We start from the raw sequence: 21,548 nt of genomic DNA on the forward strand, positions 1-21,548 counted from the left end.
ATGGTGGGGGGGGGGGCAAGGGGGGCCCTGCGGTGACTCAATCCTGGGGGGGGGCAGCGGGAAGCATACAGGGAGCCCCCCCCCGGGGATAACGGGGAGGAAAAAATCACGCCAGGCTGCTCGGGGGCACGCAGGGATTTATTGGGGAGGGAGAAAGGGGGGGCTGCGCGTGTGTCCCCCCCTCCCCCGAGGGGCTGTGCTAGGCGGGGGGGGCAGCCCCAGCAGCCGCAGGGTGCGCAGGAAGTGGGGGGGCGGGGGGGCGCGCAGCGGGGCGCGGGGCAGGGCCAGTGCCTGCAGGTGGAGGTGCAGGGGCAGGCGGGGGGGGCAGCGGGGGGGCAGCCGCAGGCGGCGCAGCAGCTCCGCGTCCAGCACCTGCGGGGGGTTTTGGAGCGAGGCGGGGGGGTCACTGGCGTGGGACAGCACAAAACTGACCCCACCCCCCCCCCCAAAAGTAAATCATGGCTATTTACCTGCGTGCGGGGCGCGGGGGTGTCCGGGGGGGGCAGCAGGAAGGGCTCCCCCAGCACCCTGCCCACGCGGGCTCCGTGCTCGTGGTCGCCCAGCGCCGGGCACAGCAGCAGGGCCAGGTGCACCTGCAGCTGCCCGGGGAAGGCTGTGAAAGGGGGGGGGACACATACACACGGTTTGGTGCTGGGGGGGTCTGGGGGGGGTCCCGGGGCGGGGCTGGGGGGCACTCACCCGTGCGGGGCTGCAGCTGGAGCAGGGCGCAGCCCCCCGCCGCCCCCAGCAGCCGGTAGCGCGTCAGGGTGCTCCTCACCTCCCCGCGGGACGCGCTGCGGCGCCCCGGGCACGGCACCGGCACCACCTGCGGCAGCACGGCCTCAGCACCGGCCCCGTGCGCCCCCCCCGTGCCCCCCCCCCGCTTCCCCAAACCCGCCCCCCCCCCCCCCCCCCCCCATCACCCCCTTACCACGGCCCCGTCCCCATGCTGCCGCCGGCACAGCCCCACGCGGATCTCGCCCTCCGCCTCCGCCGGGACCCCCACGGTGACAGCGCTGCGGGGACAGGGGTGAGGGGGGGCTGCCTCGTGGGGGGGGGTCACACGGCGTGGGGGGGGGACACACACGGGGGGGGGCACCCACCAGTACGTGGCTGGGAAGCGGCCCCGGCGCCGCTCGTCGCTGAAGAAGCGCTGCAGCTGCTCCGTGGCGCGGCGGCAGCCGGACAGGAGGACGAGGCCGGAGCTGTCCCTGCGGGAGGGGACCCTGAGACCCCCCCCACAAAAAAAACACCCCCCCCCCGGGGTGTGTGTCCCCCCCAAATACCTGGGGGGCGCCTTCACCACGTGCAGCTCAGCGGGGAGGCCCAGGCGGCGGCGCAGCGCCGGCAGCAGCGCGGCCAGGCTCAGCTCCCCGGGGTGCCCTGGGGGGGCGCGGGGGGGTCAGCGGCGGCTGTGCCCCCCCCCCCCGTGCCCCCCCTGTCCCCCTGTGACCCCCCCCTCCCCACTGTGCCCCCCCCCGTGCCCCCCCAGCCCCCACTCACCCAGCACAGGCAGGCCGGGCGGCTTGTTCAGCGCCAGCAGGGCTCCTGCAGGACGAGGTGGGAGGTCAGAGGGAGCCCCCCAACACATGGGCTCCCCCCCTTGCCCACTCATGACCCCCCACACCCACTCGTGACCCCCCCCCTACCTTCCCGGTGCAGCACGGATGCCTCCAGCAGCCCCAGCACCTCTTCGGGGCTCGGCGTTCGCCCCTGCCTGCGGGGGGAGCGGGATGGGGACACGGCAGGAACCCCCCCCCCCCCCCCCGCGGCCCACGGGTGATCGAGCACAGCCCCACGGCCGCCCCCACGCGTGTCCCAAACCTGACCCCGCAGCCCCCTGCACCCACGCGGGCCCCCCCCAGCCCCACGCGTGTGCCCCTAACCCTGACTGCACGCCCCCTCCGCACCCACACCCGGGACCCCGCACAGCCCCTGCGCCCCCCACGCGTGTCCCCACCCCCCCACGCGTGTCCCCAGCCCCACACGTGTCACCCTCCAGCCCCCCCCCGGTGCCCCCTCCCAGCCCCCCCACGCGCGCCTCCCGCCCCCGCAGCCCCGCGCGCGCTCGGCCCCGCCCCCCCCCCCACGCGCGTCCCCCCACGCGCGCCCCCGCTGACCCCGCGGCGCGCGCCCCCTGCCCCGCGCGCGCCAGCGCGCGCGCGGCCACTCCGCCGCCCCCCGCCATGGGCGCAACTGCGCCTGCGCGGCGGCGGGGAGCGGGGTGAGCCCCTCCCCTCGCACAGAGGCCATAGAGACGGGGCCTCCGGGCGTACAGAGCGGCCGCCGGCCTGCGGGCAGAAGCAGCGGGAGAGACCATAGAGAGGCGGAAGGGCGGGCAGAGCGTCGCCGCCCGGTAGCAGGTGGGGTGCGGCGGGCGGGCGGGCGGGGGGGGGGGCCACGGGGAAGGCAGCGGGGGGGGCACCGGGGAGGGGGGCACGGGGGTGGCCTGGGGGGTGTCTGGGGCTGTTCAAGGGGTGGTCCTGGGGGGGTCTCGGGAGGTCTCGGGGGGTCTGGGGGGGGGCCTGGAGGGTCCCGGGGGGGTGCCGGGGGTCCCCTCACGCTGTCAGCCCTTAGGCCGCCCTCGCCATGGCCTCCCGCGGGGGTCCCCGTGCCACCGGCACCGACGGCAGCGACTTCCAGCACCGGGAGCGCGTGGCCTCGCACTACCAGATGAGGTGGGTGTCCCCCCCCACCGGGGGGCCGTGTGCCCCCCCCCCGGGCCGTGCGTGTCCCCCCCCGGGGCCGTGCGTGTCCCCCCCCGCTCACTGCCAGCCTCCCCCCCCGCAGCGTGGCCCTCAAGTCGGAGATCAAGCGGCTGATCTACGTGCACGTGGGGCTGTGGCTGCTGCTGCTGGCGCAGATGTGCGTGGGGCACCTCAAGCTGCTGCCCCACGACCGGGTGGCCATGCCGTACCAGTGGGAGTACCCGTACCTGCTCAGCATCCTGCCCTCCCTCCTCGGCCTCCTCTCCTTCCCCCGCAACAACATCAGCTACCTGGTGCTGTCCATGATCAGCACCGGGCTCTTCTCGGTGGCTCCCCTCATCTACGGGGCCATGGAGATGTTCCCCATGGCGCAGCAGCTGTACCGGCACGGCAAGGCTTACCGCTTCATCTTCGGCTTCTCCGCCGTCTCCGTCATGTACCTGGTGGTGGTGGTGGCTGCCCAGGTGCACGGCTGGCAGCTCTACTACAGCAAGAAGCTGCTGGACTCGTGGTTCACCAGCACGCAGGAGAAGAAGAAGAAGTGAGCGGGGACGAGCGGACGCCTGCGCCGCTCCCTGCCCCGCGGCTGGAGCGTTTCGGGGGCTCCGCGGCCGCCCCCCGCCAGCCCGGGGTGCTGCAGGGTGAACCCCACGGGTGGGGGCCCCTCGGCCGCCCCCCGGGACCACCGTATGTGACCGAGCCACAACCGTGGGCTCACCTCCAGGGCACGGGGGCCCCGGTACTGGCGCGACCCCCGTGGGCGCGGCTGCCCCTTTCCCCCCGCGTGTCCCGGTACGGAAATAAAGCCTCCCCGAGTTGTCGCCACCCCCTTCCCCGCCCGCCCCTCGCTGCTTTCCCACGCGTGTCTGCGCCGCGCGGGGGCCGCCGCAGGAAGCGCGGCCGAAAGCAGGTCGCGGCGGCGCGCACCGGGCGGGGCTGCACGTGCCGCCGGAGGAATGCGGCGGGGCCGGCCCGGGGCGGGGACCGGGCACCGGCACCGCCACCGGCGGGAGCAGCGCTCGGCCATGGGGCGCCCGGTGCCCGGTGCCGCGCTGCTCGCCGTCGCCGCCGTGCTGCTGCCGCTGCTGCCGGTGCCTCCGGTGCCGCCCGCCGGTGCCGCCGTGCCCCGCCTGCGGGTCTCCGCCAACTTCGTGAGCGCCGGGGCACCGGGGTGGGGGGGTGGGGGGGGTGGGGAAGGGAACGGGGAAGGGGAGGGGGGCACCGGGGGCGAGGCGCGCTGACGGCCGTCCGTTCGCTTGCAGGAGTGCCGGGCCAGCGGTGAGTGTCGCCGCGGAGCGGGGCCCGGCCGCCTCCCCGGTGCGCGGGGCCTGGCCCGGGCTCGCCGCGATCGGGGCCGGGCTGCGAGCGCGGGGCTGCCGGTTCCCGGGGGTGGGGGGGGGGGGGGCGAGGGGAACGGGGTCGGGGCCGGGGGTTTGGGGTTCCCCCTGCCCGGTGCACGGGGGCTCCCCGGTGCGCGGGATGCCCGGTGCACGGCCGCCCCCGTTTCCCAACCCCCCCCCCCGGTAGCCGACAGCACGCTCAGCCCGCCCCGCTGCCGCCGGGGAGCCCCGGCCCGGTCCCCGTTGACGCCGCCGGCCCTGGCGCTGAGCACGGCGAGGCTGTGCCGGCCCTCGCTGCCCTGCCAGCCCTGCCTGAGGGTGCGCCTGGCCCTCCGTGCCGCAGGTACGGGGCCGGGGGGGCACCGGGAGGGGGGCACCGGGGCCGGGGGGGCTGTGCCACCCGTGGGGCTGTCCCACCCTTGGGGTTGTCCCACCCGTGGGGTTATCCCACCCGTGGGGCTGTGCCACCCGTGGGGTTATGCCACCCGTGGGGTTATCCCACCCGTGCCATCCCCCCCCACCCGGTGTCCCTGCAGGGATCCGCGGGCTGCAGCTCAACTTCCTGGAGCTGGGCTCCAACCGGGCCAGCTGGCTGCAGGTGTGGCGGCGGCACCGGGCACCGGGCAGCTCGCCGGTGAGTGCGGGGCGCGCCGTGGGGGGGACGGGGACGGGGACGGGCAGAGGGGTGCGCGCTCACCCTCCCCGCTCCCCGCAGTGGCAGGTGCAGTTCGACTGCTTCCCGGTGGAGAGTGGGCGGCAGGTCCTCGTCTCCCTGCGCACCGTCCCCGACCAAGGCTTGGCCATCAGCCGCAGCCACCTGGTCACCGCCGAGCCCCCCGGTGAGGATGGGAGGGAGCGGGGTGCCCCGGGGTGGGGCCGGCACCGGCTGACCCCCCGCCCCCTATCTGTGCCCCCCCCCCAGGGCCCGTCTTCACCCACACCTGGGTCCCCGAGGCGCGCACCATCGAGGTGGCTGTGCCCGAGGGCCCTGCCCTGATGGTGCGGCTGTGCCACCAGCTGGCCCTGGAGTGCGAGGAGCTGCCCCGGCCCTTCCACCGGCAGGTAACGGCTGGGGGGGGCCACGCTCCCCGGGGGTCCCCGCGCTCCCGGCCAGCTCGTGCCACTTCCACGCCCGCAGGTCCTGGTGCCGGGGGGCCACCGCGTCTCGCTGCTGTACGAGTTCCTGGTGCCCTGCCTGTGCATCGAGGTGCGTCGCCGTCCCCTGGGCAGCTGGGGGACCTCCGTGTGCCCATGCAGCGAGGGGACACTGGTGGCAGGGATGTGGCACGCCCTCACTGCTGTGCTCCGCTCCCCAGGCTTCCTACCCGCACCGCGACAGCCTGCGCAGCAAGCGCTGCCCCTTCCAGGAGCAGCCGGACGCCTGTGAGTGCCCGAGGGGTCCCCAGCCCCGTAAAAGGGGACACCAGCCCCCCCCTTCTGCCACCCTGCTGATGCTGTGCCCGCAGACGGCCCCGAGCTGTGGTCCTCGGTGCACTTCCATGACTACAGCACCAGCAGCAAGGACCAGATGGCGATGGTGCTGAGCGCCAGCTGCCCCCTGCGCCCCAGGGCCACCCTGTGCTGGAGGGAGGTGGCAGCCGAGGCTGCGCCCTGCCACGACGTCCCCAACTCCACGGCCAGCGAGGAGGAGCAGGTGAGGGGGCCCGGCACTTGGTGAGGGGGCCCGGCCTCGGGTGCCGCGGGCCTGTGCCGTGGTATGGGCACCCGCTGGACCCCAGCGCAGGTTGGGGACAGGCGGTGACACTCCCCCTGCCCCTGCAGGTGTACACGCTGGACAAGGTGGACGTGCACCCCCTGCTCTGCTTCAGGGTAAGCCCCCGGGGGTGGCACTGCCTAGGAAGGCACAGGGGGGGCCGTGGCAGCTGGCACAGCTGACCCCATGTCCCCCCAGTTTTCCTACGGGAACAGCAGCCACGTGGAGTGTCCCCACCGGCCAGGTGAGCCCCGTGGGTCAGGGTGCCCCGTCCCACGCTATCCCCTTCCCCTTGGGCGTCCCCTTGCACCACGGTGTCCACGAGCCCCCTCTCTGGTTGCTGCAGAGCCCGCCTGGAACGTGTCCCTGAGCGTCCGGGGGCTGCAGCTCCGCCTGCACCTCACCTCCAGCGTCCCCGCGTCCTTCAGCGCAGCGCTGTGCCAGCGCCGGGGCGGGCAGTGCGAGCCCGAGGCCCCCGTCTACACCGTCACGCGGGTGAGCGGTGCGGGGCCGGGGGGCGGGGGGGGGACCGGGGGGGCTGTCCCGGGATGTGCTGACCCTGCCTCGTGCTTTGCAGCCGGAGGGCTCTGCCCCGGGGGAGCTGGCGCTGCTGCTGCCGGTGCAGGTCCTGGGCAGCTGCGTGCTGGTAAGGCGTCCCCCGGCCCTGTCGTGGTGCCCGCACCGTGTGGGGGCCAACCCCGGCCCCCCTCACCCCTCTCCTTCCCCCAGGTCTGGCGCTCAGACGTGCGCTTCGCCAGGAAGCAGCTGCTCTGCCCTGATGGTGAGCGGGGCCCCGGGGCCGGCGGGAGGGCCGGGGGGTGGTGTCGGGGCTCCCCCCTCACCGCCCCTCTCCCAGTCTCACGCAGGCACTTCGGGCTGCTGGGGCTGGCGCTGGCGCTGGGGCTGGTGGTGACCGTGCTGCTCCTGAACTGCCGCGGCGCCTGGAGGCCACCCGCCGGTGAGGGGAAGGTCACGGTGGTGCTGAGGGCTGGGGATCCCCTGGGGGCGACAGCTCCTGGGGCTGGGGAGGGCCCTGGGGTGGTGGGTGGTGGCACGGGGTGCCGCGGTGCCAGCGGGGATCCTCGGGACGGGGCTGTCACCGCTGTCCCCTCTGTCCCGCAGGTGCAGCAGGCGGCCGCCCCGTGCTGCTGCTGTACTCCCCGGACTCGGAGGAGCACCTGGGGCTGGTGTGCGCCCTGGCCGAGCTGCTGCGCGCGGGGCTGGGCTGCGAGGTGCGGCTGGACCTGTGGGAAGCGGGCGGCGTGGGCCGCGCGGGCGCCCTGCCCTGGCTCTACGCGCAGCGGGGCCGCGTGGGCCGCGAGCGCGGCACCGTCCTGCTGCTCTGGAGCCGGGGCAGCTCCCGGCTCTTCCGCCTCTGGCGAGGGGGAGAGGGCGGCGGGGAGCCCCGGGACGCCCACGACATTTTCGGGGCGGCCATGGCCTGCCTGCACGGGGAGCTGGGGGCGGCGGGGCGCCGCCGCGACTGGGTGCTGGTTTACTTCAGCCGGCTGTGCAGCCCCCGCGACGTCCCCCGGCCCCTGCGGCCCCTGCCCACCTACCGCCTGCCCCAGGAGCTGCCCCGGCTGCTGGGTGCCCTGCGGGGCGGCCGCCCGGCCCCCCCCCACCGCCTCCGCGGCCGGGCAAAGGGGCTCCTGCACCGGCTGATGGAGGTGGAGGCGAGCAAAGAGGCAGCGGGGGACAGCTCCGGTGGGTGCCCGGGCTCCCCGCTGCAGCCCCCCGGCACCTGAGTGCCCACGCAGGGGCTGAGCTGGGCAGAGCACTGGCGCTGGGCACCCTCCTGGTGTGCACTGGGGGCTGTATGGGTGGTCCCAGCGGTGCAGGATGCACCTGGAGGGGGCTGGGCTGAGCGTGTGGTTGCAGGAGGGCACCGTGGGGGCCCCAAATGGAGGGCTCAGCCTGGGGAAGAGCTCCGAGCGGGGCTGGCCCTCGCTGCGGGGCTCCCCGCCTGGCCGGCTCCTGGGGCCGGAGCGGAGGCGCTGCCCCATGAAGGGGGAAGCTCGGTTTCCAGCAGGTGCTGCTACGGAGGAGAGACGGGGCCCAGCAGAGGGACGCCGCGGCGGCCGTGCAGCGGGGCGGGCGGCTCCTGCCCTGCCGGGGGGATTGGCGCAGCTCCGAGGGGCTCCTCGTGCCCGTTCTGGGCTGCAGCTTTGTGAACGGGTGCTTGGCTGTGTCAGATGGAATAAAAGCACTGATTCACCTTGTCCTGCGTAGCTCTAGTGTGCCAGGGGGTCAGAGCCACCCGGTGCAGTCGGTCACAGCGCACGGGGCTGGCTGGAGGGGCTGGGGTCGGGGCAGGCTCCTGCAGCACCAGCTCACCATCCCCGTCCCTGCCCAGCACCCTGCCCCAGCCCCACCGCGGCCTGTGGGGCCAGCCTGGGCCTGTGCTGGAACAGCAGGGAAGGGATAGGCCCCGCACCAGGCTGTGGGGCAGCGACGGGCCCTGTGCCAAAACCATGGGGCAGGGGTAGGCCCCGTGGGGCGAGCCGGGGCCCCGCACCGCCGTGTGCCGTCCACGCAGGAACGGTGCCACGGCACCCGCCCGTGGGATCGGTGCGGGGGCAGGCCCCACCCCGGGGCGGTCGCCGGCGCCGCGCTAGGACCCGGGTGTCCGGGAGCAGAGCAGGAAGCAGGAGCCGGCGGCGGCGGCGGCGGGGCCCGTGGAGCGGGAGCGGGGCCGACGGGAGCGGGAGGCGTGGGGCCGGGGCCATGGAGCGCCCCGGCCCCGCCACGCGCACCCTGGGGCTGGGGCTGCTGCTGGTGGCGGCGGTGGCGGTGGCGGCGGGTGGGCACGGGACCCCCCGCGACGCCCTGGCCTGCTCCCAGGTGGGTTGGCGTCGCGGGCACGCAGGGCCGCAGGGCGTCCCGGCCCCGGCCTCACGCCTGCCTCCCCCTAGGGTCTCGCCTGCCGCCTCCTCGGTAAGTGCCAGCGGCCGCGGCCCCGCCAGCTGAGCCGTGGGGACCCGCGCCCACGGCCGCCCTCGTCTCCCGCAGACGCCGACGTGCTGTGCGGGACGGAGCCGACGGGGCCCGGCCCCGGGCTGGCCCTGGTGTGGCTGCGGCTGGAGCCGGCGCTGCGCTGCGCGGGGCCGTCTGCCTGCTCGCCCTGCCTGCAGGCACGCCTGCGCCTGGCCATGGAGCCCGGCGCCCCTCGGGATGGGGACGGCGACGGGGACATGTCGCTGAGCACCGCCGCCTCGCCCCCGCACAACGTCACCGGGCTGCTGCTGCTCTCCGGCCACACGTACGCCTCCTCCCGCTGCGTGGCCGTGGAGGTCTGGGCGCCGCTGGCCTCCGCGCTGCCCGGCCGCCGCCTGGTACGTAGGGTGCAGGGCCAGGCAGCCCCGGGCACCGCGGTGCGTGGGGATGTGGGCACGGGTGCCGTGGCGTCCCCGCAGCACGGTGGTTTTCCTGCCCAGGGCTCGGTGAGGTTCCGGTGCTTCGAGGCGCCGCTGGGCTCCGAGCTCCACGTGACGGCTTACACCAACGCTCGTGGCCGCCGCTCACTGAGCCAGAAGCAGCGGGTGCCAGGTGAGCCCCCCGCCCTCCCACGGCGTCCCTGTACCCCCCCCAATGCCTGCTGACACCCCTGTCCCCGCAGACTGCTCGTGGCCCGCCGCCCAGGCCGCCGTCCCGCAGTGCCAAGGTAGGTGCCGGCGTCTCCGTGCCGGGAGCTGGGGCAGAGGGGGGGGTCCCCAACACCCCCCACCCGGCCGTGCCCTCGGTGCCGTGCCATCCCCGCGGCTGCTGCGGGGAGGTGTCGGGGTGCCTGGCACGGGGTGCCCTGAGCCTCCCGCGCGCAGTGCCCAGGCTGCAGGTCTCCCTGGGACCAAAGGCGGTGCTGGTGGAGGTGCATGCGGCGGCGGTGGGGCTCAACTACACCTTGAGGCTCTACCACAACCACAGCCACGGTGCCGGCGGGTCGGGGCGCACGGTGATGGCGGTGAGTGCGAGCCCCTTCCTGACTCCCCACGCTCCAAATGCCGCTTTTCCATCCCCGGGAAGCAGCAATCACCCCGCCGCGGGGAGGTTTGCCGTGGGGTGACCCCCATCTCGTCCTGGCTGCAGAGCGGGCCCATGAACTACAGCCTGCCGCTGGAGGAGGTGCTGCCCTGCCTCTGCCTGCAGGTAGGCGCCCTGCTGGGCACCGTGGGGACACAGCGGGAGGTGGCAGGGCTGCCACCAAGGGTTGTGGGCACCGTGTGGCCCGCTCCAGGGACACAATGGAGCTGGCTGGGTCGTGAGGTGACCAGCATGGGCACCCTAAATTGTTTTTCTGCCCTCTGTTCTTCCCTCCAGGTCTGGCTGGAGATCCAGGACCCGCTGCGGGCCACCCTGTGCCCCTTCTCCCACGGTACCTGCACCTGGGGAGGCACAAGCATGGGGGCACTGGGACATGCAGGGACCGAGGGGCTGCGATGCACTGAGACCCCCGGGGCACGCACGCAGACCCCTCTCCCTGTGTAGACGCGGCGGCGTGGAAGCGGCTCTGGGCGCAGACCCGGCTGGTGCTGCACGACACGGGGCAGGCTCTTGCCTGCTCCCTCTCGGCGCCCTGCGACCTCCCGGCCGAGCTGGTGCCCTGCTGGAGCCCGGCACCCGGCGCGCCGTGCCAAGCCCTGCCGGACCTGCAGCAGCCCGTCACGGGGCAGGTGAGCATCCCCGGGGGGGCCGGGGCACGTGGAGGGGTGGCGGGTGGCACTGATGGGGCTGCCCTTCTGCCCGCAGGGACCCCAGGACTTCCGAGCGCTGCAGCTGCACCCCAACCTCTGCGTGCAGGTAGGACGTGCCCCAAATCACCCCACAGCTGCCCCACAGGCAGCCTCGTTGACCTGCTCTCTCCGGCAGGTGAGGAGCAGCGGGCAGGTCCGGCTGATGCAGTGCCTGCGGGACCGTGAGTACTGCTGCACACAGGGTGGGAGGGCAGAGGTAGTGCCAGGGACTGGATCCGGCCCTGGTGCTGAGCCCCTGCGCCCAGCCACTGTGTCCTGTCCCCAGGAGCGCTGTCCGGCCACGCGGACGACGTCCTGCTGATGGAACCTGGTGGGAACGCGTCGCTCTGCGCCCTGGAGCGGGGCAGCTGCACGCCCCTCGCCAGCTTCACCGCCACGGTAAGCGCCCCCTGGTCCCCAGCGTGGTGGCACCGCCGCCACGCAGCCGGCAAACCCCTACCCCTCGCAGGGATCCGGCCGCCCGGGGCTGCTGGAGCAGCAGCTGCAAGAGGACGTGGCGTCGGGGCAGTGCGTGCAGGTCGGTACGGGCAGCGGGCGCGCAGCGCCCGGGGGGCACGGACCGGGCAGCGAGTGACGTGTCCTCGTCCCCGCAGCTCTGGCGCCCTGATAACAGCAGCGGGGTCGCGCTGTGGGCTTGTCCCATGCACAAATGTGAGTAAGGGGGAGGGCAGGGGTGCTGGGCAGCGTGCCGGGACTCCTCGGTGGGTGCTGACCCCCCCGCCCCGCAGACCTGCGCACCCGCTGGGCGCTGGCCTGGATGGGGGTGCTGCTGTGCGCCGCCTGCATCCTGCTGCTGCTCCTGCTGAAGAAGGAGGACCTGAAAGGTGAGCGGCGAGCGCGGCGGGGCTGTGCACCCCCCCGGGGTGCTCGCCCAGCACCCCACCTCACCGCCTCCCCTCCCCGCAGGCTGGCTGAAGTCCCTGAGGGCCGGCTACGGCTCCGAAGGTGAGCAAAAGCCCCCCCGCTCCCCTCCCCCCTTTGGGATTTGGGCACCCCCGTGGGGTTATCACTGACGTTCTCCCACAGCCCCTCTCCGGGGACGCCGCATGCTCCTGCTGCACGCAGCCGAGCCGGTGGCAGAGCGTGCAGCCTGCGCGCTGTCGGCAGCCCTGCGCCCGCTGGGCATGGCCGTGGTGGCCGCCCCGGGCGGCGGCGGCGGGGCTGCGGCGTGGGGCACGCTGCCGTGGCTGCACGCGCAGCACCGGCGGGCGCTGCGCGCCGGCGACACCATCCTCATCCTGCTCTCCCCGGCGGCCGAGGCGGCGGCGCGACGCTGGGACGCCGCGGCCGTGCCGGGGTCCCCGGGGGCCGCGGGCGCCCCGGTCCCCGCGGCGTCCCCGTGCGACGCCTTCGCGGCCGCGCTGTCCTGCGCCGTCCCGGTGCTGGCGGCCGGCGGCGGGCGCTACGTGGTGGCGAGGCTGGAGGCCGCGGTGGCGGCCGTGCCCCCGGTGCTGCGGGCGGCCCCGGCCTTCGCGCTGCCCAGCCAGGCCGGCCGCCTGCTGCGGGCCCTGGCGGGGCGTCGAGGCCCGGGGCTGCGGCCCCTGGAGGCGGAGCTGCGCCGGCGGCTGCGGGGGGCGCTGGGGGAATAAAGCGCGTGGTGCGAAAAGAGGGCGGCGGCCCCTTTAAGGCGCGGCGGGGGTGGGAGGAGCGGGTTGGCGGAGGGAGGAGGGAGGGGGCGGGACGAGCGGCGCGCCGCGGGAGGCTATTGGTTGGAGCGGGGGGGAGCTGAGTCAGCGGGCGCCGCCCACGCCGAGGGGCGGGGCTGGAGGGATGGGGCCGCGGCGGGTGGCGCCGGGCCGCGGGGGGGCCCGGCTGGGGGGGGCGCTGCTGGGGGTCGCGGTGCTCGGGGGGGTCCTGCTGGGGGCCGCGGGCACCGAGCCGCCGCCGGAGCAGCGCCGGGACCGGGACGGGGCCGAGCCCTGCGGGGCCTGCAGGGGCCTCGCCGACAGCTTCAGCAGGGTGCGGAGATGGGGGGGGGGGGGGGGGGGACATGGGGGGGCGTGGGGGTGGGGGGCACTGCGGGGGGCGTCTGTGGGGGTGGCGGCTGGGGGGGCGTCTTGGGGGGGTGACATTTGGGGGGGTGACACTTTTTTGGGGGGGGTGACATCTTGGGGGGGGACATATTTGGGGGGCTGGCACCTTGGGGGCAGTTTTGGGGGGGGTGACACATTTGGGGGTGACACCCTTGGGGGGCTGACATCTTGGGGGGGGGCACATTTCAGGGGGCGACAGCTTGGGGGGGGTGACAGGTTGGGGGGTGACAATTTTAGAGGGGGTGACACTTTTTGGGGGGTGACACTTTTGGGGGGGGGTGACACGGTCTGGGGGGGGGACAGCCCACGCTGGGGGAGCGGGGTGGCACGGGGTGATGACACCCGCAGCGCGGGGGGGCTGGGGGTGACATGGTTTGGGGGTGGGGGGGTGACACGGCCTGGGGGGGGGGTCAGAGGGGGCCAAGCCCCGGGGTGGCGGAGGGGTGGCACATGGAGGTGACAGCGGTGTCAGCGGTTGCGCACGGGACGCTCCCCGGGGAGCAGGGGTTGGGGTGATCCCCACGGGGGGGGGCAGCCGCGGGGTCCCACCGGTGCGTCGGCCGCCCCCCCCCCCGCGTGCCCAGGGGCTGGAGCGGACGGAGCGCGAGGGCTTCGGCGGGGGCAACACGGCCTGGGAGGAGGAAAAGCTGGCCAAGTACAAGCACAGGTGAGCGTGGGGCAGGGCCTCCTCGGGGGGGGGGGGGCACAAGAGAGGGGTTATATGGACACCCCCCCACCCCAAAAATCGTCCCCGCAGCGAGACCCGGCTGCTGGAGGTGCTGGAGAGCGTGTGCCCCCCCTCGGACTTCGCCTGCCACCAGCTGCTGGAGCGCAGCGAGGAGCACGTGGAGCGCTGGTGGTTCCATGAGTGAGCGGGGGGACACGGCTGGGGGGGCTTTGGGGGGGGGACATGGGGCCTGAGCGCCGTGTGTCCCCCCCCCGCCAGGCGCCACCAGCACCCCGACTTCTTCCAGTGGCTGTGCATGGACCGCCTGGCGCTGTGCTGCCCCCCGGCACCTACGGCCCCGACTGCCTGCGTGAGTCACGGGGGGGGGGGTGGATTTAGGGAGAAAAGGCGGTGCTGGAAGAGGGGGGGGCTCCCTCATTGCGGCCCCCCCCACGCTATCTCCGTCCCCCTGCGTCCCCGCAGCCTGCGCCGGCGGCCGGCAGCAGCCCTGCAGCGGCAACGGGCGCTGCGACGGCGAGGGGACGCGGGGGGGCACCGGCCTCTGCGTCTGCAGCCCGGGCTACGGCGGGCCCTACTGCGCCGAGTGCGGCGACGGCTACTACGAGGCCTCGCGCAACCAGAGCCAGCTGCTGTGTGCCGGTAGGCGCCGCGCCGGCGGGGAGCTGGGCCGCCCCGGTCCCCCCCCCCGCCCCGGCCCCGCGCCCACCGCCCCGCTGTGCCCCCCGCTCCGGCAGAGTGCTACCGGGCCTGCGGGCGCTGCACGGGGCCGGAGGACTCGAGCTGCCTGCGCTGCAAGAGGGGCTGGGTGCTGCACGAGCACCGCTGCATCGGTGGGTGTGAAGGGGATGGGGGTGGGGGGGGGCTCTCTCGGGGGTGGGGGTGTCAGGTGGGGGCTCAGCGGGATCGTCGCCTCTCTGTGTCCCGCAGACATCGATGAGTGCGGCACGGAGATGGCGCACTGCAGGGCCAACCAGTTCTGCGTCAACACCGAGGGCTCCTACGAGTGCCGAGGTGGGGCGGTGGTGGGGTGCCCGCCCCCCCCCCCACATCCCCAGCTCCTCTAGGCTTTGTCCAGCCCGGAGCTGGGCGGCGGTGACCCCATCCCCCCCCCATCCTTAATTCCTCCCCCCCACCCCACAGACTGCTCCACCGCCTGCATCGGCTGCATGGGCGCGGGGCCGTCGCGCTGCAAGAAGTGCAACAAGGGCTACCGGCGGGACGGAGCCAAGTGCCTGGGTGAGTGACCCCTGCGAGCTGGGGGGGGGGGGGGGAAAGGCCCCGCGCCCCCCCCCCCTCCCCGCTGCCCGAGCCCTGCCCGCCTCCCCGCAGACGTGGACGAGTGCGCCGGCGCCGAGGAGCCCGTCTGCAGCGGGGTGCAGGAGGTGTGCGAGAACACGGAGGGCGGCTACCGCTGCGTCTGCGCCCAGGGCCACGTGCGCCGGGACGGGCAGTGCGTGGAGGACAAACCCCCCGGTACGGCTGGGAGCCGGGATTTGGGGTGGTGGGGGCACCAAAACGGGGGGGGGGGGCGTCCCGCCGTGCCCTCGCTCACCGGCGTCGCCTTCGCAGATGCCCCGGAGAAGGGCTTCTTCGACGACGTGACGGAGGACGAGGTGGTGGTGCTGCAGCAGATGTTTTTCGGGGTGATGATCTGCGCCCTCGCCACGCTGGCCGCCAAGGGCGACATGGTGTTCACCGCCATCTTCATCGGCGCCGTGGCCGCCATGGCCGGCTACTGGCTCTCCGACCGCAGCGACCGCGTCCTCGACGGCTTCATGAAGGGCAGATAGCTCCGGCTCCGTCGGCCGTAAGCGGGGCTGCCGAGGCCGGATCCTGCACGCGGTGGTGCCCTCGGGGCTGCGCCTGCCCTGCATGTGCCCCCCCCCCCAGCACCCCCACCGATAGAGTAGGGTCCGTCCCCACCCCGTCCCCTGCAGAACTGGGGTCCGGTCCCGTGGGTGTAGTGCTGCTTGGGGCCTGCCGGGGGGGCACAGCATGCTGCCCCCCACCCCTCGTGTGCTGGAGGGGGGCCCGGTGCTGCGGCACAGGGTGTGGGGGCCCCCCCGCAGCACTGGGGGCTCGCCCAGGCAGTCGGGGAGCCCCCAGCCACTGGCGCTCTGCCCCCACCCCGTGGCCCTGCTGTGCTGGGGATGGGGACGTGCTGTGGGGAGGGACAGGAGGCAGGGGGGGCCGGGACCCCCCACCTGAGCCGCAGTGCTGGGTCCGTGCGGAGCCCCCGAGCCCCCCTCCCCATGTCCCCAGGGCTGAGCCCGTGTCCCCCCCAGCTCCCGTGTCCCCAGGCAGGGTGAGGGCAGCTGGGGGCCCCCGGGGCAGGGGGAGCACCGGTCCCCAGCACCGCAGTGCTCCCGGGGCACCGTGCCGGGGCGGGGGGCCCTGCTGGATGCATGAACGTGGCCGTTGCATTTGTCCGTGGTTTGTCCGTCAGGGTGTGCCCATCTGTCCGTGTGTCCATATCTCAGGAATAAAGCTCCGCACACCCGGCCCGCCTGCTTGTGAAGGGGGGGCAAGCGGAGAAGGCAACGGGGCGGGGGGGCCGCCTGCTCGGGACATAAACTTTATTTCTCTGTTTTGGCACAAACGGAGCCAGCCGAGGACAGCTCCCGCTTCCCACCGGGTGCGGGATCGGGCCCACGCGGGGCTCATCCCGCTGGGCCCCCGGTGTGGGCTGTGGGGCGGGGGGGGAGGACAGGACACGGCTCTGCCCGGCCCCGCGCCCCCTCCCAGAGCAGCATCTCAGAGCTCGATGGTGTCGCTGGAGAGGCTGCGGGCGTCCACCTGCTTGCTGAGCGCCAGGAAACTGCGCCGGGCCTCGCGCTCCGAGTCGGGGGGCTGGGGGAGAGCGGGGGGCTCCTGGTGGGCCAGCAGCTGGGCCCGGCTGGGTGCCTCCTCCAGGGGCAGGCTGTCGGGCGAGGACAGCCCGTGGCGCCAGGGGTTCCAGCTGATCTTCAGCGAGGAGCTCTCCAGCGAGCTGGCGGAGGCCACGGACTCCCCGTGAGGCCCCGGCAGCTCGGTCAGCGAGGTGCAGCGGGCCAGCCCGGGGGGCTCTGCGGCGGCGTGCAGCGAGGCGCCGGAGCCGCGCCGAGGCCGCCCGAAGAGCCCCTCGCGCAGGAGGTGCCGGCGGCACAGCGCCTGGTCGATGCTGCGCCGGAGGTCGATGGGCGACGGCGGGCGGAAGGCCAGGTCCCCCAGGGAGGCCGAGGAACCCCGCTCGCGGGCGGCCACCGCCGCGTTGGGGCACTTGGGGCTGAGCCCCGTTGCCCCCCCCGCCGTGGCCGCCCGGGCCTCGTTGCTGTCCTTCAGCGCCCGCAGCGGCAGCTGCTCGGCCGGGTTGCGGATGAGGCTCTTGGAGATGTCGCCGGTGGGCGCCCGCTCGGCGCGGTCGTAGCAGTTGTTGGGGTACTCGGGGGCCTGGGCCTTGCGCCCGGCGCAGAAATACCGCACCGCCTTGGCCCAGCACGAGTGCCCGGCGGCGTCGCCGTGCCGGCCGCCCCACAGGGGCTCGGTGGCGCCTGCCAGCAAGGCCAACCCGGCGCCCAGCTCCCCGGCCCGCATCCAGCACTGCGCCGCCCAGCAGGGCCAGCCGCAGCGCCCGGGGGGCCCCAGGCCGCCGCGCAGCCACAGGGCGCTGTACACCTGCAGCCCGCAGCAGGGCAGCCCCAGCGCCCCCGCCGCCAGCAGCGCCCGCGCCCCTCGCCGTAACCCCGGCCCCTCGCGGCGGGGGGCCCGCAGCGCCCGCCAGCCCCCCCGTAACCCCCCCAGCAGCAGCAGCAGCGCCCCGGCCGCGCAGCCCAGCCCGTGCAGCGCCAGCCCGGCGGCCAGGCCCAAGCGCGGCCACAGCAGGTCGGCGGCAGCCGGCGCCCCGCTCTGCAGGGCGGCCGCGGCCCCCAGCGCTGGCAGCCCCCCCAGGGGGCTGGGCAGCAGCCGGAGCTGTGCCAGGCGCTGCAGGCGGCGCAGCAGCAGGGCGAAGGCCGCCAGCAGCAGCGGGAAGGGGGCCGTGCAGAGCAGCAGCAGGGCGCGGGGCGGCAGGCGGCCTCGCGCCCCGTAGGGGTCCGCCAGCAGCAGGGTGGCCCGCAGGAGGCTGGCGGCCAGCAGCAGCCCCTGGGCGCCCAGCAGCAGGGGCAGGTGGGGTGGGCGCAGCGCCGCGGCCGCCCCCAGCCCCGCCAGGCAGCCCAGCCCCAGCAGCAGGCAGAGCGCGGCCACCGCGTAGGCGTGGGCGGCCCAGGCCAGGCGCAGCGGGCGGCGCAGCTCGGCCCAGCTCAGCGCCGTCGTGTTGGAGCCCCCGTCGGCGCACAAGGACCCCGGGCAGGCGCTGGCGCCCGGTGACGGGTGGCTGGGCTCCGGTTCTGGCTCCGGCTCCGGTGCCGGGGGACGCCACGGGGCGCGCTGCGTCGTCACCCAGACCACTCCCCGCCGCCACGTGGCCGAGGGGGACGCGGTGGTGCTGGCGGCGGGGGGCTGCGTCCCCAAGGTGTCTGCGGGAGGGGAGGAGGCGGTTTGTCAGCGGGGTGCTCCTCACACGTGGGCCATGGTCACGTCCCTGACCCCCCAGGGAAGCCCCAGCCCTGCCAGCTCTCAGCATTAATCCCTGCGGGCAGTAGATTAGGGCCATCGCCGGGCACAATCCTGATTGAAGGTGGCACCGCGTCCCAGCCGGGTGGCCCAAGATAGCTGCTGGCCCCCCCAAACCCCAGCCCCAGGCTGGGACAGGGCTCACCCGCATCCCCGCCTCACCTGAGCGCCTGGTCCCGGGGGGTGTCCCTGCCACGGGATGGGTTGTCGGCTGTGGGGCAGGCACGGTGGCATTTGGGATGCTCCCGGGACCCACGGCGCCCCGGACCCGCTGCGGGGAGCCCACGTCCTGCTCGGGGAGCAGCCCTGCGAGGGAGGGGAGAGCTGGCACCCGCGGGGGCTCGGTCACCACAGGGGGGGTCCCCGCGTTGTGCCAGCTCCTACCTGCATAGGGAGTGCCCGGGGGGGCCGTGCTGGAGACGGGCAGCGGTGTGGGGCTGGTGCCGAGGGCAGCCCCCGGGGTGGGCTGGGGTCCCTGCAGCCCCGTTGGCCTGGCGGACGCGGTGGCGTTGCTGAGCGGGGCCCTGCGTGTGCTCCTCTGGTGGGCAGGCAGCGCCCAGGTCCACGTCTCAGCCCTGCCCTCCTGGGCCACGTCAGGCACCAGCCCCCAGGACGGGGCCCCCCGGCCCCCCGGCTCCGCCAGCAGCAGTGGGACAGAGCTGGGCAGAGCCGGGGAGGGGCTGGGGGGGCTCCCTGCATCCCCTCGCCTGCCCGTCGGCTGCACGGAGCCAGGGCTGGTGTGGGGACCCTGTGCTGGCCCCGTGCCCACGGGCTGGGGGACAGGGGCAGTGCTGGGGGGGCCCCGCAGCTCCTGCACTTCCCCAGCGGGGCCCGGGGCCGCTGGCTGTCCCCGTGTGTGCGCCTCCGCTGTCCCCGTCCTGGTCCCCCCTGACGGCTCGGGGGTCAGGGCGATGGTGGACACGGTCGGTCGGGGGCCAGGGGTCCTGGCTGCCATGGTGGCACTGTGCCCGGATGGGGACGTTCCCTGCCCGGCCCAGGGTGGCCCCGGGGAGCCTGGCCCCGTGTCCATGGGCACCTTGGGGGCCGGTGTCACCGGTGCAGAGCCATGGGGCAGCCGTGTCCCCCCCCAGGGGCTGTCCTGGCCTTCGGCCTCCCCTCCTTGCCAGGCGATGAAGGGCTCCTCCACCACGGCCGGGGCTGCGCTGCCTGCCAGGCTCATCCCTGTCCCCCGCGGTGCCCCGGTGACAGCCCCCGGCAGCGGGGACCAGCGCACGGGGCTGCTGCCCCCCCAGTGCTCGCTGTCGGGGGCCCCGGCACCGCTCAGCTCCCCCGAGGCGTCCCAGGCAGGGGACGGGACCGGCTGCTGGTGTGCCCAGGACAGGGCATGCAGGGGGACCCTGCCCCGTGGGGGGGTCCCGTCCGACGGCAGCTCCACCGACAGCGTCTCCCGGGCCCCGGCGGGGACCCCGGTGGCCAGGAGCAGCCCCCAGGTGACGAGCCACGCTGCAGCCATGGTGAGCCCTTCACCCTGGGGGAACAGGGGGCTCGGTGAGCTGGGACCCGTGGCGGACGGCGAGAGGCCACCGGTGCCGGGCCCAGGTGCAGGCACCCAGCACCACGGCGCGTGCAGCACCGCACCCGGCACGATGGGGGGGACCCACACGCAGCCCCCCCCCCGTGCCCAGCAGAGCCTGGGCCCCACGGCGACCCCGCTGCCTGGGGATGGGGCTGGACCCCCCCCACCATTCCCGGGGCCCTGTTCCCAGCTGCCCCCTGCCCAGCAGGCCCCATCCCCGGTGACCCCCATTCCCCATCTTCCCGTTCCCAGCGTCCCCGCTGCGGGCGGTCCTCGGTGCTTGCGCCGCCCGCCCCCAGCATCCCCGGTGGCCCTGTGCCCGGTGCGCCCGGTGCGCCCGGTGTGCCCGGTGCCGGCGGCCCCGCTCGGGCGCGCTCCGTTCACCTTGGCGCGTCCCCGGCTGCCTCCCTCCGGGGATGCCCGGCCCGGCCCGGCGCGCCCCCGCCACACGGCTCAGCCCGGCCCGGGGCCGCCCGGTGCGGCGGGGCGGGACCAAACCGGCACCGGCGCGGCCGCCGCATCCCGGGGAATCCGGAGCGCGCCGGGCCGGCCCCGCTGCCCGGTGCTCGGTGCTCGGTGCCCGGTTCCCGGGCCGCGGTGCGGGTCAGCCCCCTCCCGCCGCCCGCCGCAGCCCGGGAGGCCCCGGTGCCGGTACCGGCAGCGGCCCGCCGCAGCCCCCCCGCTGACCTGCCGGTGCCGGTGCCGGTGCCGGTGCCGGTGCGGGCCGGGCTCTGCGGCGGAGCGGGCGGCGGCGGCGGCCGGTCACGCGCCGCTCCGAGCCGCGGGCACCCGCGCCGGGAGCCCGCCCGGCACCGGGAGGGGCGGCGGCGCGGCGGCGCGGGGCGGCACGGCACGGCTCGGCACGGCTCGGCACGGCTTGGCACGGCGAGGGGGCACGAGTCCCGGGGAGGTCCCCCTGGAGCATCGCCTCCTTAGGGCGCCCGGGTCCCCAGCACCGTGGGGCCAGGCTGTGGGCACCGTGACCCCAAAAGGCGCGCGGGTGGCGCTGACACACCCTGCCCCTCACCTGCTGAGGGGCCCTGCCAAGGCGGGTGATTAGCTAATTAGCTAATTGGAGAGCTGCGGGCCCTGCCAGGGCCTCGGCCAGCACCTTGGCACGGCCGCAGCGCGGCGAAGTGGCAGCGGCTCAGGGCTCTGCGCCACACCGCGATGTGCCCTCGGCAAGCCCGGCACCGCGGGGACGCAGCGCACCCCAGGTCCCCCAGTGCACACCCGTGCCCATGTGCCCCCAGCCCCAGTCCCTGCCGCAGCCCAACCAGGGGCACCGCGCTCGTGCTGGGCTTGCCATGGGTGCACGGGGCATTTTGGGGCCCTCATCCCCCTCCCTGCAGCACCGGGGCTGCAGCAGCCCGCTGAGCGCAGGGCTGGGGAATTTGGGCAATGCCGGCATGCCTGGCCCCACAAAGGCAGCAGGGCGGGTGGCTAATCCGGGGATTAGTGCTGGGGAGGCCGCACGGGGGGAGCCGGGCAGCAGCAGGGCCCCGGGGGTGGCCGGCCTCACCCTACAGACGGGGTGGCCGTGGGGCCAGGTGTGGGCCGTGGCGGCGGGGCCAGCTGTGCCCCACATATCTCAGCCACTGCAGCGCGGGGAAAGCAACCACATCCCCGTCCCCCTGTGCCGTCAGCGGTTTCCTCCTCTGCCAAGTGACTCAGTGCAGGTGGGCCGACGGGAGCCATTGCCGCACCGCAGCAGCTGCCTCTCCGCCTGCACGGCCGAGGGAGCAGAGCGAGGGACACCGCCTGCCCTCTTTATGTCCCGCGCCACCTGGGCGTCACCGGCTTTTCCCCGCTTTTGGGCAGCCCTTCTCCGGGGCTGTCCCCCAAGTAAGCAGGATGAAAACGCGGGGTGTATCGGGAGAAAGCAGCCCCTTCTGCCTGCCCCCAGCAGCACGGAGCCCCAGTTCGCGTCCTCATGGCTACTGAGCAAGGGGCGCTTCAGCGAGGGCTGGGACGAGACCCCCAAATACACATGCCAGCTGCCCCGTAACAGCAAAAGCCCTGTGTGAGGGGCAGCACGGCTGGGTCCAGGAGCTGGAGACTGAACTCGGTGGCCACACGCCCTGGAAATCCTCGCCGAGGGGTGGGAAGCGCCGTGCCGGCAGTGAATGCGAGGCAGGCGGTGGCTCGTGCCCCCGCGCAGAGCCGTGCACACACTTCCATTTTTGT

At 75.2% G+C, this 21,548-nt stretch overlaps 6 protein-coding genes across 11 annotated transcripts; 4 read left to right on the forward strand and 2 right to left on the reverse strand.

Annotated features, from left to right (window-relative positions):
- Positions 1–123: 123 nt before the first annotated feature.
- Positions 124–3,249, reverse strand: RPUSD3 (RNA pseudouridine synthase D3). Of its 2 annotated transcripts, none has more exons than XM_083796224.1 (9): positions 3,110–3,249; positions 1,650–1,717; positions 1,504–1,548; positions 1,287–1,383; positions 1,104–1,211; positions 932–1,016; positions 700–826; positions 471–613; positions 124–372 (listed from the first exon to the last, which is right to left on the reverse strand). In XM_083796224.1, exons 1-9 carry the CDS (start codon positions 3,142–3,144, stop codon positions 139–141), a joined length of 942 nt encoding a protein of 313 aa, XP_083652350.1. In that variant the 5' UTR covers positions 3,145–3,249; the 3' UTR covers positions 124–138. The 2 variants fall into 2 exon arrangements, with proteins under 2 accessions (XP_083652350.1, XP_083652349.1); XM_083796223.1 differs by lacking the exon at positions 3,110–3,249 and adding an exon at positions 2,121–2,216.
- Positions 2,226–3,533, forward strand: JAGN1 (jagunal homolog 1). The gene is made up of 3 exons (XM_083796227.1): positions 2,226–2,363; positions 2,578–2,678; positions 2,791–3,533. The coding sequence occupies exons 2-3, from the start codon at positions 2,590–2,592 to the stop codon at positions 3,251–3,253; spliced, it is 552 nt and encodes a 183-aa protein (XP_083652353.1). The 5' UTR covers positions 2,226–2,363; positions 2,578–2,589; the 3' UTR covers positions 3,254–3,533.
- A 10-nt stretch (positions 3,534–3,543) lies between these two features.
- On the forward strand, positions 3,544–7,984 carry IL17RE (interleukin 17 receptor E). 2 transcript variants are annotated; one of them, XM_083796168.1, is made up of 16 exons: positions 3,544–3,859; positions 3,971–3,986; positions 4,236–4,391; positions 4,585–4,682; positions 4,764–4,887; positions 4,971–5,110; positions 5,187–5,255; positions 5,365–5,431; positions 5,515–5,702; positions 5,831–5,878; positions 5,961–6,006; positions 6,109–6,257; positions 6,340–6,408; positions 6,492–6,543; positions 6,619–6,720; positions 6,885–7,984. In XM_083796168.1, exons 1-16 carry the CDS (start codon positions 3,665–3,667, stop codon positions 7,508–7,510), a joined length of 2,145 nt encoding a protein of 714 aa, XP_083652294.1. In that variant the 5' UTR covers positions 3,544–3,664; the 3' UTR covers positions 7,511–7,984. The 2 variants fall into 2 exon arrangements, with proteins under 2 accessions (XP_083652294.1, XP_083652295.1); XM_083796169.1 differs by lacking the exon at positions 4,236–4,391.
- A 373-nt stretch (positions 7,985–8,357) lies between these two features.
- On the forward strand, positions 8,358–12,122 carry IL17RC (interleukin 17 receptor C). Its single transcript, XM_083796170.1, has 17 exons — positions 8,358–8,606; positions 8,678–8,699; positions 8,775–9,097; positions 9,200–9,311; positions 9,382–9,426; positions 9,584–9,723; positions 9,849–9,908; positions 10,080–10,134; positions 10,248–10,432; positions 10,509–10,559; positions 10,629–10,674; positions 10,779–10,891; positions 10,962–11,030; positions 11,107–11,164; positions 11,242–11,337; positions 11,420–11,458; positions 11,540–12,122. The coding sequence occupies exons 1-17, from the start codon at positions 8,490–8,492 to the stop codon at positions 12,100–12,102; spliced, it is 2,094 nt and encodes a 697-aa protein (XP_083652296.1). The 5' UTR covers positions 8,358–8,489; the 3' UTR covers positions 12,103–12,122.
- A 146-nt stretch (positions 12,123–12,268) lies between these two features.
- CRELD1 (cysteine rich with EGF like domains 1) lies at positions 12,269–15,734 on the forward strand. Its single transcript, XM_083796210.1, is given in 11 exon segments — positions 12,269–12,472; positions 13,131–13,213; positions 13,304–13,414; positions 13,493–13,557; positions 13,560–13,583; positions 13,697–13,873; positions 13,969–14,064; positions 14,162–14,245; positions 14,375–14,470; positions 14,564–14,707; positions 14,804–15,734. Coding segments are annotated over 11 exon segments (1,290 nt in total). The 5' UTR covers positions 12,269–12,283; the 3' UTR covers positions 15,025–15,734.
- A 56-nt stretch (positions 15,735–15,790) lies between these two features.
- On the reverse strand, positions 15,791–20,192 carry PRRT3 (proline rich transmembrane protein 3). Of its 4 annotated transcripts, none has more exons than XM_083796158.1 (3): positions 20,049–20,192; positions 17,987–19,313; positions 15,791–17,727 (listed from the first exon to the last, which is right to left on the reverse strand). In XM_083796158.1, exons 2-3 carry the CDS (start codon positions 19,296–19,298, stop codon positions 15,989–15,991), a joined length of 3,051 nt encoding a protein of 1,016 aa, XP_083652284.1. In that variant the 5' UTR covers positions 19,299–19,313; positions 20,049–20,192; the 3' UTR covers positions 15,791–15,988. The 4 variants fall into 4 exon arrangements, with proteins under 4 accessions (XP_083652284.1, XP_083652285.1, XP_083652283.1 ...); XM_083796159.1 differs by lacking the exon at positions 20,049–20,192 and adding an exon at positions 19,746–19,967; XM_083796157.1 differs by lacking the exon at positions 20,049–20,192 and having other exon boundaries at positions 17,987–18,130; positions 18,209–19,735.
- Between the last annotated feature and the right edge of the window lie 1,356 nt (positions 20,193–21,548).

The sequence above is a fragment of the Anser anser genome (genome assembly GCF_964211835.1).
Source record: "Anser anser genome assembly, chromosome: 12".
Lineage (NCBI taxonomy): Eukaryota > Metazoa > Chordata > Aves > Anseriformes > Anatidae > Anser > Anser anser.